This window comes from Hemitrygon akajei, chromosome 14, assembly GCF_048418815.1.
Source record: "Hemitrygon akajei chromosome 14, sHemAka1.3, whole genome shotgun sequence".
NCBI classification, from domain to species: domain Eukaryota; kingdom Metazoa; phylum Chordata; class Chondrichthyes; order Myliobatiformes; family Dasyatidae; genus Hemitrygon; species Hemitrygon akajei.
Window position 1 is genome coordinate 71699086 of NC_133137.1, and position 17129 is coordinate 71716214.

General features: G+C 37.7%; 1 protein-coding gene across 5 annotated transcripts in view; it reads left to right on the forward strand.

Moving 5' to 3' along the window:
• tbc1d22a (TBC1 domain family, member 22a) overlaps positions 1 to 17129 on the forward strand; it is a 274507-nt gene that overhangs the window by 219045 nt on the left and 38333 nt on the right. The window contains exon 14 of one of the 5 annotated variants that reach the window (XM_073066368.1): positions 9707 to 9775. The exons of the other annotated variants lie outside the window; for them this stretch is intronic. Coding sequence (XP_072922469.1) covers positions 9707 to 9760 — 54 coding nt within the window. The 3' untranslated portion in view covers positions 9761 to 9775. Of the gene's footprint in view, positions 1 to 9706; positions 9776 to 17129 lie in introns of those variants that run through there. 5 annotated transcript variants of the gene reach the window in all.

Below are 17129 nucleotides of genomic sequence, written 5' to 3' on the forward strand. Positions count from 1 at the left end.
CCGCTTGGCCACGATTGGAAAGGAAGGGAGAAGAAGCCAGAGGAGGCTTCCACCATTAAACGTTGCCATAGAGAAATCTCTAGGCAGGCAAGTGCAAAACAACTTAAAACAAAGAGCACAGACACAACAGCTTCCATCACTTCCAACAACAGGTAAGGAGAGAACCTGTGCAGTCAACGTAGTGTGGCCACAGCATGGTGTTGCCAGAACCCAGTTATTTTCTGTGCTCTCTGTTCAAGTGGGGACACAGCTCTGAATCTCGTATCTTAGCACTTAGTCACTGCACTACTCACCCAAAAATAGCCCTCATAACGTGTGTAACTTACTGGTGTATTCATGTCCAGATTCCCAGCACACAGCTTCCTGGTGCAGAAAGGACATCAGACTCTGATAGCCTGCATCAGCAGGATGGGCAGTTTTCAGTGCAGTTTCTTTTGCTGATAGTGACTGCACTTCGTGATAGATTATTGAAGAAGGCACATGGCTTGGTTGTCTGTATCAGTCAAGGCACTGAGTTCAGAAGTCAGGAAATTATGTGGCAACTTTATAAAACTTTATAAGCCCTGTTATAGAAAAGATGTCGAGGCTTTGGTCAGGGTACAGAAGGTATTTACCAGTGTGCTACCTGGGTTAGTGGACAGGGGTGTTTGGACAAACTTGGGTTGTTTCCTCTAGAGAAACGGAGACTGAAGGGAGATGTGATTGAAGAGTGTAAGGGTATGAGTGGCAGAGATTTGACAGGGTCTTCTTCCCATGGTTAAAACATCTATTTCGAGGAATGATTGATAAGTTTCTGGCCCAAGGTAGGAGTCAATTTTAGAAAACCTAGCATATTTATTTTTCAACATAGTCCCTTCCTACATTTACACACTTAGTCCAGTGGTCATGGAGCATACGGATCTTGGACCTCCAGAAAGTGTCCACAGATGGGTGCTTGATAAGTTAATGGCCTAAGTAGAAGGAGATGAGTAATGCAGCTCTCGTTACATGCACATGCAGGTCAACTCTTTGAGTGATTATGCAGAAAGTTTGAAGTTAATAGCTCATCTTCTATCTTAGGCCACAAACTTATCAATCACCCCTCATACTAGAAGGTAACCTTTTAAAGCAGAGTTTCCCAATCTTTTTTTATGCCATGGACCCCTACCAGTAATCGAGGGGTCTGTGGACATCAGGTTGGAAACCTCTGATTTAAAGTGAGAGGATAAGTTTAAAGAATATGTGCTAGGCAATTTTTTTTTACATAGAGAGTAGATGCTTGGAATATGCTGCTGGGATGGTGAGGGCAAGTACAGTAGAGCCATTGAAGAGGCTGTCAGGTGCATGAATGTGCAGAGAATGGATGAAATGAACAGAGTATAGGCAGAAAGTATTAGTTTAGTTAGTAATTTAATACCTAGTTTAATTAGTTGGTACAACATTGTGGGCCAAATGTCTATGCTGTTCTATGTTTTACAAATAATTCTGTTATTGGTGCTTTTTGAGCTGTTATTGATGGAAATGCATTCTGACCACTAAGCAAAGTACAGGCATGCAAGCAATATTGTCAACACTACATGTCACTCAAAGCAATTCAGACAGTAAGTATTCTGTAAAAGTAGCAGGGTAACTTACTCAGTAGGTGAAGAAAAAATAGGCAATATTTTACATCTTTACAGTGTACTGTAATTTTTGAATAACATTTTTAGCACTTAATTATGTGCAAGATTGAATGCAATCGCGATGCCCTGGAGACGAACTGAATTTGCTATAATTTATGAGCATGAATTAATCAAAGATCACAAAAAGTTGGTAATGCTTGGCTTTACCAGTTCAAATAAAAGTTTTGAATTATTAGTTTTATTAGAGCCAAAGAGCAACTGTTAGAACTGAAAATTGCCTAATGTCGGTGAGGAGTCTATTTCATAAAATCATGGAAAGCACAGTTGTTGATCATTTCCTCAACGAGTCTGTATGAGTTGGGATAAAATTAGTTAGTCTCATTTAAATTTCCAGAAGTAGACTTGTAGAGCCATATGTTACAGTTCTTTAAGTGATCTTACGAGTACTTTTAATTGTGGTAAGGGTTTCTGTCTCCACCACTCTTAGAGGCATCAACTTCCAGAATCTTCTATTTCAAAAAGATATTTCCACATCTCCCTTTCAATTCTTCCACATAAAAATATGTGAAAGAACCTATTATCCAAGCCTCAGCTGAGGATCGTAGGCTCTTTTGATTTTAACTGTGTCCTTCATAATTTTATGTACCTCAATTAAATCTCCTCTTCTGTTCAAAGGGGACAACTCCAGTCCTGATGTTGCGTCTATGCCCAACACCCTGGCTCTTTATTCCTCTTCATAGATGCTGCCTGACCTGATGAGTTCCTCCAGCATTTTGTGTGTGTAACTTGAACCTGTCCAATTTTCTGTTTCCAGCAACGTCATCATAAACTTCCTCTGCACTCTCTAATGTGGGTATTACTTCACTGCAATGTAGTGACCAGAACTATACACAGTACTCAAGCTGTGGTCTCACAATTATGATATATTATTCTTGCATAAGTTACCTGCTCTTATCTGTGCCTAAGGGAAAGCATCCTCAATGCCTTTTGAACTATCTTACTGGATTTTTGGCATATTCTCCAAAACAATCTCTCAGTATCCTCTTATTCCCTTGTCTCGTTACGGTTTCCCAAAAGTGTTATCTGACGTTTCTCCATATTATAGAGTCCCAGAGCATTATAGCACAGAAACAGGCCCTTCAGCCCAACTGGTCCATGGCAACCACAATTTCCTTCCTGCTATTTATTCCCTGTCACCTGTATTCCGCTCATAACCTTCCAAACATTTCCTATCCATATACCATTCCAAATGCTCTTAAATGTAGCAGTTGTACCCTCCTGGACACTTTCCTCTGGCAGCTCATTGCAGGTACTCACTACCTTGTGCATAAATAAGTTGTCTCTACGGTCTCTTTTAAATCTCGCCTCTCTTGTCTTGTGACTGTGTCCTCTAATTTTGGATTCTCCAACCCTGAAGAAAAGACTGTGACTGTCCACCCTATCCATACCCCTTGTGATTTTATAAACTTCAATGAGGTCACCTCTGTTTTTCCTATCATCCAAGGAATACATGACCAACCTCTCCCTGTAACTCACGCTTTCTAGTCCAGACAGCATCTTTGTAATCTCTACCTTTCTAGCTTGACAATAACTTTCCTTTAACGGTGACAAACTCCAATTGTGGCTCACCAGTGTCTTGTGAAATGGCAGCATAATAATATGCAACGTAAATTAAATCCAGTTTGCCACTTTTCTGCTCAACTGAATTGTCCATTGATAGCCCTTTGAATCTTAATTGCTCCTCCTTACACTCAAATGTGTGAATGGCCTTTCATTTGTGCCCCGGTCTGAATTATTAAAATATATTTTCTAGATTAAGTACTGATCCCTATGGAACCTCAGAGGAACATTAAATCTGGGGAAAAGCCATTCGTACCCTGGTATCCATCCCATCATTCGGTAGTATTGTGGGTGATCTATTGTCTTAGCACTAATTTCCAACATTAATTTTTATTCCTTTGATTCCTGTAATACCTTAAAAAATCACTGTCTCTCTATACTTGGCAGCTGAGCCTCAACCACCATCACGTATTGAATTGCACAGATTCATCACATCATGTTTTATTCTGAATGACCAGCTCCTGACTTGTTCTAGATATTATAGAGAGGGGGTGTTTCATCTCTGTACTTATACCTTAAGGAGCCTTTCATAAACTGTGTAGGTTTCAATAAGATCACATCTCATTTTTCTAAGCTCATATAAGCCTGATTTGCTTGATTTTTCTTCTGTATTTAATCTAATTCTTAAATTTAATCATTTTAAACAACAAATATGACTTGATCAACTGTGCACCCCTCTCTGAGAACGCAGCTTGCAATTTTACTAGGAGAGCTTTGGACTGTGCAAGGTTTAGCCGACCAGGACCCAGTTTCATAGAGCACATTGACTCAGAGTAAATATAATTCATTGAGTTTGGCTCAACAGAACAGTCATGTTGTGCCCTACTAGGTTATGCATTGAGATGTAGTGCATTCTTATCATTGCTTTACATTACTGTTTCATTCAAAAAACAATGAGTATGGACATTATACAACATTACGCCAAATGGTTTGTAGTGTATTATAATTTTTGAGTATTGTAATCACTGTGCTCATTTTATCAGTCTAGTGTCTGTATACTCTTAAAGTTGAAGAAAAATAATTATTTATACTTACCGTAGTCTGTCCCATGTTTTGGAGAATTGAATTATGCTGAGAAAAACACGGTAATGGTTAGCACAACAGTATTACAGCTCGGGCTGTCCGAGTTCGGAGTTCAATTCTGGTGCCATCTATAAGGCTATGTAATCTTCTATTTCTGATTTTTGTTTCAATTGCTAGAGAACTTGAAGTCTTTCACCTTAATATAAAATACATAATAATAAAAAATACATTCTTAGAATTCAGATCAGTGAAAGAAAGTTGGAGTAATTCTTACCAATTTTAATACTTGAGAGCAGAATAAAATTCACACTGAAGCAACTAATAAATTGCTCCATAATAAACTGTAATCTAATTAGTAAATGAGTTTCAATCCATTCTGTGAGTGCCTTTCTGTTCCAGTGAAATTCTGGGTGCCATTGTTTAATAATCCATAAGCATTTAATTACATTTTTAAATTCATTTTTTAAGTTTTGTGTTCTAAAATCTAATTTCAGCCCACTGGGTGATGCTGTACACATAAATGATTTAGCACAGCAATCTTTGATTTGAAATACTTGTTAAACTTCTCACTACTGATAGTCTGATATTATTTCATGTGTTGCAAAGGCTAGAGTGAATTATAAGGCAGTGCCATAAATAGTCATGTATAAAATGGAGAAAGCATTGCATTATGTGCCAAACTATAATGAGATAATTCTGAGCTTCAGATATATGTCACAAAAATAACATTACATTCAGCTGGTTCAGTATTATCACTTTTATTATGGCAAGCATGAATTATTTCTAAAAGGAACCAATTGAATGGGGGGAAACGTGTCTGGTTTGTAGATTGATGAAATCACATTTGATTATTCATTCAAAAAAAAAATGTCTTCACTTTAAATTTCAATTTTTTGCCAGGTGTTTTGATTTTTATACAAGTTCTATTGAGTAAAGTTCACAAATTGCCCGTGTTCATGCTGTTAAAGAAAAGATGTAAAAGTTTTCTAGGGTTTTTCTAAAGAAACAGTAATTTGTATATTCAAATTAAGATCAATTCACGTACTACTGAAGATTAGATAGAACTGTTCAGTCTGAGGAAGACTAGAGATTTATTGGTAGCAGATGTAAGGTTTCCAGTTTAACTGTACATCAGTACTTTAGAAGTCACTGACAGTTCCTCTTACATCACTCACTGTTCCCCCCCTCACCCCCCACCCATGTAGATCTATCTTTGTTGTCATCAGTGCAACAGAGATTCATTCTCCAGATCAAGTATTGAAATGACTGGTTTGTTATATGACGGGAGAGGGGGGTTAGATTGATTAGGTTTGTATCCATCAGAGTTTCGAAGAATGAACAGGGAATTGAAACTTAGAAAGTTCTGACACTGCTCGATAGGCTAGATGAGGGAAGAATTAAAATAACAAGGGTCACGGTCTCATGTTACATGAAAAAGCAGTGGGATTGGGATGTGAAATTTCTTCATTACTCAGAAACTGTGGCATTTGCTAAGTATATTTAAGAATATTTAACTTTATATAATAGTTATAGGGAGAGAACAGGAAAATGATAATGAGGTTGGAGATCTATTGAATGGCATAGCAGATTGGACGAGCTGGATGGTCTATTCCCATGTTCATGTCGCATTGCACAACTTGATGAAAAGTGCACTCTGATGTAAATGGATGCCACAAGCTTTTAGCACAACTTAATTCTTTGTGTTGAAAATCAAAGAATGCACAGTAAGTGAATTCTTGTGATTTTCAGTGGTAAGAAAATTGGACGATCTTGTCAATTAGTGGATACAAATAATCCTAATGCTGTGTAGAAGGTAATTATGCATTTCTTTGAGCTTCTGAGCACCTGTTGTGAATGAGTTTGCAAAAACTGTTTTGTTTCAAAATAGCAAGTCCCTGCATAGTATCTCTATATTTAATGACACTATTAAGTTGGTGTGCCAGAGAAAGATGTAATCGTTAAACAGCTGCAAAAAAAAACCTTTGCCAATTAGCCAAACTATGATTCAGGGCTTTGAATACCTTGATTTTCAAAACAACAATTATGTAAATTATTTATTAATTTGCTTAAATGTTATTAATCAGTTTTAGACTCTGGTATACTCAATTAGTTGAACAGAAAGTTACTCCCTTATACTTACCTTTTGTAGCTGTTCCTTTCCAATGAAATGAATGGGTGCAGGAACAATGAGCTGAGTATTCATCCATTAAATTCCTCAATGGGGAGCTGAAGAAAGCTCATCCAATTTGGATCACTGTTGGGAACTTTCGGAAGAACTTAGACGATGTTTGTGACTTCCCATCCATAAATGCAACTGCCAGCAGCCTAGTATGAACTGTTGGCACATACCAACCAGTCTTGGTTCTGCATCTTGTTTCGAAGTTGCATATCAGTGAGAGATTTGTTTTGTAGATATGTCATTAAAGCTCTGTGAGAACTGATTTCTGATTCTGCCTGTTTTATCCCCATGAGGATTCATATTAAAAATAATTACCTTAAAGCGAGAATATTATTCTTCCTTATTTCACAATTCCTTATGTTCCTGGACAAGTAATTGGGAGGCTGGAATCATAACCCAGAGGCATTAGTTTAAACCTATCACAGTAATTGAGCAATAGTAATTAAATTGGATAATTTGAATGAACAGTAGTATTGGTAGTGAACCTATGTACAGTGAGATCCTTTGTAGTTTCCTTGTGTCCTTTTGGGAAATAAATCTACCATTGTCACCCACTATGAATCTTAAGAAGGTTATCATCTCTTTCCTGTCCTCTGCTCTGGATTGGTCTAGGAGGCCAGTAGTATTCTGTGAGGACAGTTGGGGTGTGCAGTACATAACCAGTGCCTGTCATGAAGTTTGAATATTAGAAATTACTTTTTGTTAAATATAAAAGCTATGCTGTATTTTAATTTTCTTCTACAGACCTCTATTGATTCTTAGAACATGGAACTTTGTGAATTCATCATAAGTAAGGGAGAAGTCCATTTTCCCCCAAAATCTTTTAAAGTTTACCTTTTCTCACAGTCTGTTTATTCCAGAGAAATAAAAGTTTATATGTGCATTAGTGTGTGAAGATATGGTACAACTGAAGTGAACAACTAGAGAAATATTTAAACAGAAGATGAATTTGGTTAATTCCTTTCAGGTCAAAGTTCTTTCTTTGCTAAATCTGTCAATAAACTCACCATTAAAACAAATGAAGAGAAATTGTAGACTTCATGTCTGAATGTGGTTAATATATTTCAGCAATTTAAGAGCTTGATTGTTGTAGAGGTGATGGGATAGGAAGTCACTGTTATATTTTCAATGTTCATATTTTGATTTTATCCAGATGAAGTATGTTTGGTAATTACTTTGTAATAGGAATTAACCTAAACAATTTATGAAAAGTCTCAAGAAGAAGCTAAAATTTAAGTCAGACAACTTAACATTTTATTTTGCAATGTGACAAGATATATGAGTTTTAAGTTTGAATCAAGAGAAATATGTTTGCTATATCTGAGAAAGTAATTTTCTATTCTGAGGGAAAAGCAGAAAAGTTAAAACTACTCAGGTCAGTCAACATCTGCAGAGAGAATAACTGAGTTAATACTGAACACCATTTGTCAGAATGAGGAAAGATAAGAGATCAAACAAGTTACAGAGAAGTAGAGAGGACAGAAGGGGGATAGTCATGTGATTAAATGACACAAATGGTTGAAGGATGATGAGTGACAAAATGTGCAGTGTGTCTGGAGAAGTGCTCATGGGAGAAGATGTGATATCTGAAATTTCTGGAGATGAAGGGGTGGGAGTGAAAATTAACTACTGGATCAGCCATTGCAGGTACTTATATTTGAAACTTTTGAATTTATTATTGAGGACTAGAATTTTTAACATGATTCTGTTCTTAAAGATTATATTGAGCTTTGTTGGAATAGTATGAAAGATCAAAGACATATGACTTGGATGAAGAATTCAACCAACATACAGCACAAGGCTCATGGTCAGTCTTGTGAAATGATTGGAGATCTTCTGCAAAGAAAACTGATCTGTATTCTCTGAAACAACCCACAAGACCATTTCTAATATCCATTTTTTTATTACTTATTTCTACACAAAAGTAAGAGTCTGTACTACTGAAGTACATGGTAAGATTATAGTTTGCACTTGGAGTTCCAAAGGTTTTTACATTTGACCTTGAAGTGCTGATTAAAGAAGCAGCAATCATTCGAGAAAGATGCAACCTAACTTCTAAGTTTATTTTAAATCTGTACAGTCTGAAGTAGCAATTGCTCTACATAAATCTGGAACGTAAATAGAAACAGGAATAGGTGAACAGCCCATTATGCCTGCTCAATGCACTGCATATCACTCAGCATTCAAAGTAATACCGGTTAATATTTGATGTACGACTGTGTCCAACATAGTGTGTCAATTGCTTATTAATTTTTTGCCTTGCATGAAATGTTTCTGGTGTATTTGGGTATAATTCAAATGACATGGGTTTTTGTTAAAGCTGAAAATGGCATTTTAGCAAGCCATTGGTACCTGTGAGAAAACTGTACCCAGCTTACTAAGGATGAGTATAATCAAAAGATACCTGTGGGAAACGTAGCTGTTGAGGGTCATAAGTTGGACATAAAAATTTGCCCGTGTAGTTAATAACTCAATAGTATACATTGTGTTTTTCAATTTCATGCAACCCTAACATCTTCATAAATTTACTCTCTTTCTGATCCACATCAGGCTCTCTGATATTTTTGATCCTTTCCTATACCTGCCACCTCCCATTCTGTGCCCCCCCACCAGCCCTCATTACCTATGTTTGTTTCCTCCCCCTCTTGGTTCCATATGCCAACTACCTACACACTTCACCCATTTCCCCTCCATCATCACCTTGTATTTGCCCTTCATCTCTCACTTTTTCACCTTCCTTCCTGATCAGATTCCAATGCTTGGAGCTTTGCACTTCTGCTTATCATCCTCCAGCTGCTGTCTCCATATACACCCACCCCACTCCCCACCAGACTCCATCTGCCCCTCTGCCTCTCAACTCTATCTTGCCCCCCCCCCCCCCCCCCCGGATCCTGCCAGCTGGCACTGCTCTTTGGTCTACAGTCACCTACCATCCCCAGTTTCACCCCTGTCCCTCACCTCTCTATTCCAGCTCTGGATGGTATTATGGTATTACAAAGCAGACATGAAGAATTAAGGGATTAATTCAACAGTTTTGAACATACTCCTGTTATTGATAAACTAATGAATGAGCAATTAATACTCTGAAAATGTAAAAAAGTATAAGTTTCAGCGTGATAAATTGTATTTAAACCATTATAGAATTAAAGTTGGACTATTGGTCTGTTGGGCCATAAATGGGATAATCAGGATATTTTCTTTGGAACTGCAAATTTATTTTGTGATTTTAATAGTTAATTTGAAGATAGTCTGGCACCTGAATACATGTTTTATGTCTCTGCAGATAAAGTCAGTTTCACTGTGCCATCCGACTGCGTTGGGGAAAGATGAGGTGTAATTTGAGTTCCTACTCTCAGAATGCTTCCAGGCTTTTTCAGGCTGCAGATGCCATTTAGTTTAGAACTGGACGTTTGACTAATTTGAGTTAACTGTCCACACTGGGGGGGGGGGGGGGGGATGTGGAAAGAAACCCTCCACACTCTAGTTCAGATTTCAATCAATTTAAAACCTTCATAAGTCTTGATAAACACAGAAGAGTCTGCAGATGCTGGAAATTGAGAGTAACACACGCATAAAATTCTGGAGGAGCTCAGTAGGTCAGATGTTTGAGAAGACTCTTCATCAGGCCTTGGCTCCTTTCATTTCATTTCTGGGTTAAACAGAAGAGTTAAAGCAGTTAATTCCAAAGTTGTGCTAATAAGTAATGTCAGGGGAGCTAAATTACTAATGAATAACAATTATGAAAAAAGTTATTTTCTTCCTGAGTCGAGACTAACCTTTCTGGTTCCAATAATTTGCCATTATTTCTGATAACAAGCCTTTTGACCTTTACTTACTTTATCATCTATAATGGAATAAATGAGAATTGTTGTAAACGAGCTGATAGGAGTACAAATCTGTTTTACTGTGAAGGACGGAAGTAGGATGTTGCATGTGAAGTCTGAAAGGAAGGGGAGGTAGAACTATATGTTACTCCAAAAGCTGAAAAGTAAAAGAATAAGCAAAACCAACAATGAATATTTAATTAGCTATGCTGTCTGACAAACCAGTCCTTTCAGCTTCACTGTGTAACGATTCTCTAAGGGTTAACGCTTGAATAGCCATCTGTGGTGTTAAGATTTTTAATGTTTTACTTCTCACCATTAGCAGCTCTGTGTTAGAAGATTGTAACAGCTTTACGGGATATAATTAATAACAGGGCCACTAGCTATAACAGAGTAAATCTGCTGATGCCTGCACGAAACAAATCTACTTAGCCAGAATGTATGGCGTTAAGCAGTATCCCGTTAACAGTGCTAAAAAAAAGCTGAGTATGAAATCATTTATTGGCATTGTACATGGTTGTATTGTCCAAAAATATGTGAAACCTGTCATACTTTAAAATTCTGCTAATGGTTACTAAAAGGTAGATTGATGAATGGTGCCATTGTATTGCAGTCAGGAATATAACTAAGCAATTTTGCTAATTTACCTCCCAGTCATTGCTCTACCTATTTCACTAAGCTGCAGTCATGGTAGGAGGGACAATTTTTAATAAGAAATTGTTCTAGTTCTTCTGCTAAATTCCACAATTACATATTACCAACTATGTTCTGTAGTTAGAGCGGAAGTGAAAACAAGCAAAAGGCTAGCATCTTTAATCTGAGCAGGTAAAATTAGAAATGAAGTTTCAACTGTCTATATTTCTGTAGGACAATGAGATGTAACTCATTTTTGGAAGGCAGATGTAAAATGAATTTACTGCACTTCATGATTTATTAAAAATGAACAACATCTGTACTGTAATTTTATTTTTGTTTTTGATGGTTTACATGTGGGTAAATTTGAGATAACAGTGCACTAAAGAATGAGAGACATTCTCAAAATTCTTGACTTTAATGCAGAGACTGTTGTCTTACATTCAGTGAAGTCAGGTTGATTGAGGATTCTGTTTTAAATCCCACCTGGGAAATAGCATCTGGTACTGTAGGTTATTAAGTCTACTAATTTTTGTATTCCTTCAAATGATAATTAGGTTTGTCTTTCTGCGTGTGAGTGTTTATGCTTCTCTATGAAGTTAAAAGCCTCTAATATTTAACCAGCTTCCCTGGAAAATATGTTTGTCAACTTCAGTGGCTCAAACTCCACTTCTTTGCCCTTGATTTGAGGATGATGCCCATGATTAATTGATGGGTCCCGAGTTAATCCTAACATTGACTTGCAGAAAGAGAAGTCATTTCCATGAGGAAAAATTTGACCACTGACAGGAGTTGTCGTTCCTTTCCTATGCAAATCATTTTTGATTTGGTGTGTGAATTATTCACCTGTGATACAAATGTGCGTTATCAATGATTTTGCCAACATTGAAAATTATATTGTGCTGAGCCCTTCCCAGCTTCTAATTTCTCTGTTTCCATTAGGTATGCCATCATTGTACCTACTTTTGTTTATTTTCTTTGACCATCTTGCAGTATCTGAACAGCTAATATTTAAGGAGAATAATAAATATGAACTGATCTGGAATATGCAGTATTAAAGAGTTCACATCATCTTATTTGACCCATAGTATATCTGGCTGTAATTTAATATTCAAGCTATCTGCACTTGATCCTCGTTGTTTTGCCTACCCATTTTACAGTACTGTGCCTAAGAATTTGTCATAGTACTGTCTTTGTCAACATGGAGTGGACAGTGAGTTTATGAACCTGCCGGGAGCAAAAGATGTTGGGAGTGGCAAGGGTGGGAGTGCTGTGGGAGAGTTGTGGGACAGGTGGCAGAGAAAGGAGTGCCAGGAACGAGGGGGGTGGTACGAGTGCAGACACACCCTGCTCCGACACACCAGGCAAGATCATTTGATTTCAAACAATTAGTTTATTGGTCATTACAGAATTTCTCTCTTGTGCTTCCTGCTCTACCCCCTCTCCCAACCATGATTCGCCTCTCCCTGCCTCCTTCCCACCCTCAGTCCACAATAGAGATGCGAATCAGGATCAGGTTTATCATCACTCACGTTTCCAATGTTCAATTTACACCTGCCTTTTATTAGTTAGCTATGTGAAAGTTATTTATTTACTCTTTCAGGCTGTTTAGTCTGAAGAACTACATTTATTACAGACAATACAATCCTAATTTTTGAAATACTTCTTTATAATAATTTTCTCCTGCTCAGATATGCATCTTTAATTCACAGAAGTGTTATTTTTATTGATTTCTTAACTTCTATGTTTGGGAAACCAATATTTCATTCAGTGGCCTTCTCTATGACCTGAATTTTTTTTTTCCAAATTCATCAATGTGCCATCCTTTTTATTTCTACTCTGTATATGGATGTAAATTTGTAATTTAAGTTGATAAATGCTGATGTTAAATCAATCCATGTTATGTTTCCTGTGATTTCCATGACTTTTTTGGTAACTCCATGAAGTTATTACTTGGAAGCACATAAATTAGCTATTTTAATTTATGGAATATTGCAGCCAACTAGTTAAATTTCTGGATTTGCAATAGAGAAATACTAACCAATGATGTAAAGACACAAGTTCAAATCTCTGTGATGGGCAATCTAAACTCAGTTAATTAAAAATCTGGAATAAATGCTACTATCAGTGATGGTGATCATGAAAATACCGATTTGTCATAAAACTCATTTGATTCATTAATTTCCCTTGGTGGAGGAAATCTGTCCTTATCTAGCCTGGTCAGTGTATAATTCTGGACATGCACCAATCTGGTTAACTGCCTGCAAAATAGCTTATCAGGTGCAGTTCAAAGATAACGAGGAATGATAAATGCTGATCTTGCCCGTGATGTGCACATCCTGCAAATGAATAGTAAGAATGCCTTGGTGTGAATAAAGCTTCTCTTGTCAATTCATACATTGGTTGATTAGAGATTGACTGTGCTGATTTCTACAAGTTAAATTTTCACTCATCATGATATTAATTAAAACTGAGCTTCTTATAGCAAGCTGTTTCAATACAGAAGCAAATATTACTGAAATGCCACCATTTTTTTCATACACTTTGTAGTCAGTTTTTCCACAATATCCATCTTGTGAATGATGCCCGCTTTTGTGGGGAAATGCGCCAGATTGGCCAAGCAATATCATAGTACAAGTTGAGTACCCCTTATCCGAAAACAACTGAAATCCGAAATCTTTTTGAGTGCTGACATGATGTCACCAATGGAAAATTCCACAAGACACTGGAAAGTTCCCAGGCAATGCACAGGTCTCTGCACCCCTCAGACAGTTCTGAAAAGTGACCTCACATATGTGATGAACAGAAGTTAATGGAAAATAGAAAAAAATGAAGATCGCAATCATGTATTGAAAGAGTGAATTGTCAGCGTTGAAGTGCACATATACTGCTTTAATGGTTTGCTGATCATGAAACAAACAAAATCTATCATGGCGACCTGAAAATTGAAGTTAATTGTGAGTATTCAGCAGGCTAGTTACAGAAATTTAAGAAAAGGCACAGAATTATTTTTTTTAAAAAGTTTTGTGGTGATAACGTGTCAGCTGATCATGAAGCAGCAGAGAAATTCATTGATGAGTTTGGCAAAATTGCCACTGATGAAAATCTAACACCCTGAACGGCTGCATCAGTACATATGTGTGATGAACAAGTGCAGGACAAAGACTGCTTATTGATAGCACATAAATTCAGAGTCGGGAATGATGGCGATTCCAACCTATCTCATTATACATTCCAAATCTGGAAAAATCTGAGATCTGAATCACTTCGGGGCCCCAGCATTTCAGATAAGGGGTACTCAACCTGTACTTATCAGCATCTATTTAAGTTAAACCCACTCCTACTCATGCCAGCATGAACACAAAACTAGATGCACATGGAAATGTGCGCATTTTTGGACTGCATATTTGGAAATCCAAACCATTCCAGGTAACATTCAAAGTTGGTGCAGTCTTTCATTGATTATATTACAGCTCAATCCATCATGGCTAAAGCATATCTGATTGAAAGCAGCATCAGTTATCAGGAACCACCACCACCACCACCCAGGACACACTCTCTTCTCGATGCTGCCATAAGGAAGAAGGTACAAGAGTCTCAGGGCTCACAACACCAGGTTCAGGAACAGTTATTACCCCTCAACCATTATGCTCTTGAACCAAAAGGGATAACTTCACTCAACTTCACTTGCACCATCCTTGAAATGTCCCCACAACCAATGGACTCACTTTCATCTCATGTGCTGGATATTTATTGCTTATTGATTTATTATTATTGTTTCTTCTCTTTGCATTTGCGCAGTTTGTTGTCTTCTGCACTCTGGCTGAATGCCTTAGTTGAGTGGTCTTTCATTGATTCTATTATAGTTATTATTCCAGAGATTTGTTGAGTATGCCCACAAAAAAATGAATCTCAGTGTAGTATACGCTGACATGTTTGTACATTGATAATAAATTTGCTTCTGAATTTTGAAGTTTGGATTGACCCTTGGGGTCTGAATCCCTGTAGAGTTAGTACTATCACAATGTCCTAATACAACATTAACAACTGATGACACACACAAAATGCTGGTGGAACACAGCAGGCCAGGCATCTTTGTCATCTTTGTCAGCGCCACCTTGCCCCGCCTCCGACCCACAGGTGCTTACCGGGCATCAAGACGGCGATACAACTCTGGCCTCTGTGACCCTCGACCAAAGCGCTTCACACCAGCTCGCAAGGTCAATGATGGACATCCTGGTGGAGGGGCACAGGACTAGCTGCCTGTTTGACACGGGCAGCACTGAGAGTTTTATTCACCCGGACACAGTGCAACGCTGCGGACTCGTGACACAGCCGGTAAGCCAGAAGGTCACCATGGCTTCTGGATCGCTTTCCACAGACATCCGGGGGGGGGGGGGGGGGGGTTGTGTAGTGACATTGATGGTGCAGGGCACAGAACATCGGGACTTTGTGTTACTGGTCATGCCTCAACTGTGTGCCCCTGTGCTATTGGGGGCTCGACTTCCAGAGCCACCTGAAAAGTGTGACAATGGAGTATGACAGGCCCCTCCCACCAATCACTGTCAGAAATCCTCAGTTTTGTGGGACTTAGTCATATACCCCGCTACTGACCACACACACATCCACCAGCATTTTGTGTGTGTTGTTGTTTGAATTTCCAGCATCTGTAGATTTCCTCGTGTTAACAACTGATGATATGCTTTTTCCCCTTAAAGTTTCATGGCTTCTTGTGTATTTTGTCAGGGTTGCATGGTTGAGGGAATGATCCAGTTTGGTGCAGTTTTGATGTTAACTTGCCTAAACAATTACTCAAAGAAAAGAAATGGCATTTAATAAAAGTTTTAGATTCATGATGAAGTCCAATAGAAGAGGCAGTCAACCTGTGCTCTTTGTAAGAGCTGAAGCACACATTAATCAGAGATGGAGATTATCCATATGCTCCGTCTACAGTTGTCTTCCACTATAAAATGACATCCCAATAACTTTCTTGTGTATAGGATGTACACAAATATTCTCCCTGCCCATTAAAGTTTGATTCATTGTAATGCATGAAAATTTAAAACTGGTCTTCTTGTGATTAAGGAGTCTCAGTAGATGAGCAAATAATATTGAAATGTCACACCATTCTCTTCCAAGCTCTTGTTAATCCTTGGTGCTCCGGTTCACTCTTATGACCCAGTGCTGTATGGTAGATGACTTGGCTGCTATAGAAAGTTAAAAAGACATGCCAATGTGAAGGTGAATGGCAAGAAAATAGACTGGAGTTGATGGACAAATGAGAAAAAATTTAGTCATGGGATTCACACTGAGTTCCTGGTTCCTGTAGCAGGTAATAATCAGATGTACATTTTTTTCTATATGGTGGATAAAGTTGTTAGGTGAAACTTCTTGGATACAAATGCCAACAGTGTGTTAGAGTGGAAAGCTGGTCTGTGGTTAAGAAATAGCATATGGCACAAGTCCATCAACAGAAACATGTTGGAATGAAAGTTATAAAATTAATTCAGAAGCCAGTAAACAGATGGTTAGCAAACAGAAGAGCATGAGTTTATATCATCAATAAATGGATCAAATTGAGTTGGATGCCACACCACCACCTTTTATAGCATAACATATCTATTTTTTCATGAGCAACACTATTTGCATAGGCTAGTGCAGGGATTTAGCAACAGCGTTTTCTTTTGACAAGGTAAAGTACATTCCCAAAAGAAAACCTTAACACTTCTATTCCTTACGTGACTTCCCTCATTTAGCTGTGATCTTAGAGGAATGAGCCACATAAGTCAATTGGAATCACACTTTTATATTGTAAGTATTCACTTTTCTGATGATCTATTTGACTTGTTCATCACAAAATGCTTAATCCATATTCTTTCAGGATAGACTTTGGCAAACATTTATGCCTTGCGAATGTCTACGCTCTGTCAAGTACTTTATTTTTTGCTGGAGTTCGTGCATCCCATTGCTTTTGCTCTTTGTTGCAGATATCTAATGCTGCTCATGTGGTTAAAAAACTGAGACAATTTGGACATGTATTTTACACGATAAACTTCATGTGAATTTTCTAGTGTAAGATATACTATGTCCATTGGACTCCCATATTAATAGTTTACCAAACAAACAGAAAATAGGTGGAAATTTGCTAATTTAGGTTCCTCAGCCCTTGCATTCCAAATGAATGCCAGCTCCAGCCATGGTGAAGGTATTTTAATTTCTATTTTGTTAATAGAAGCATGAATTGGGATT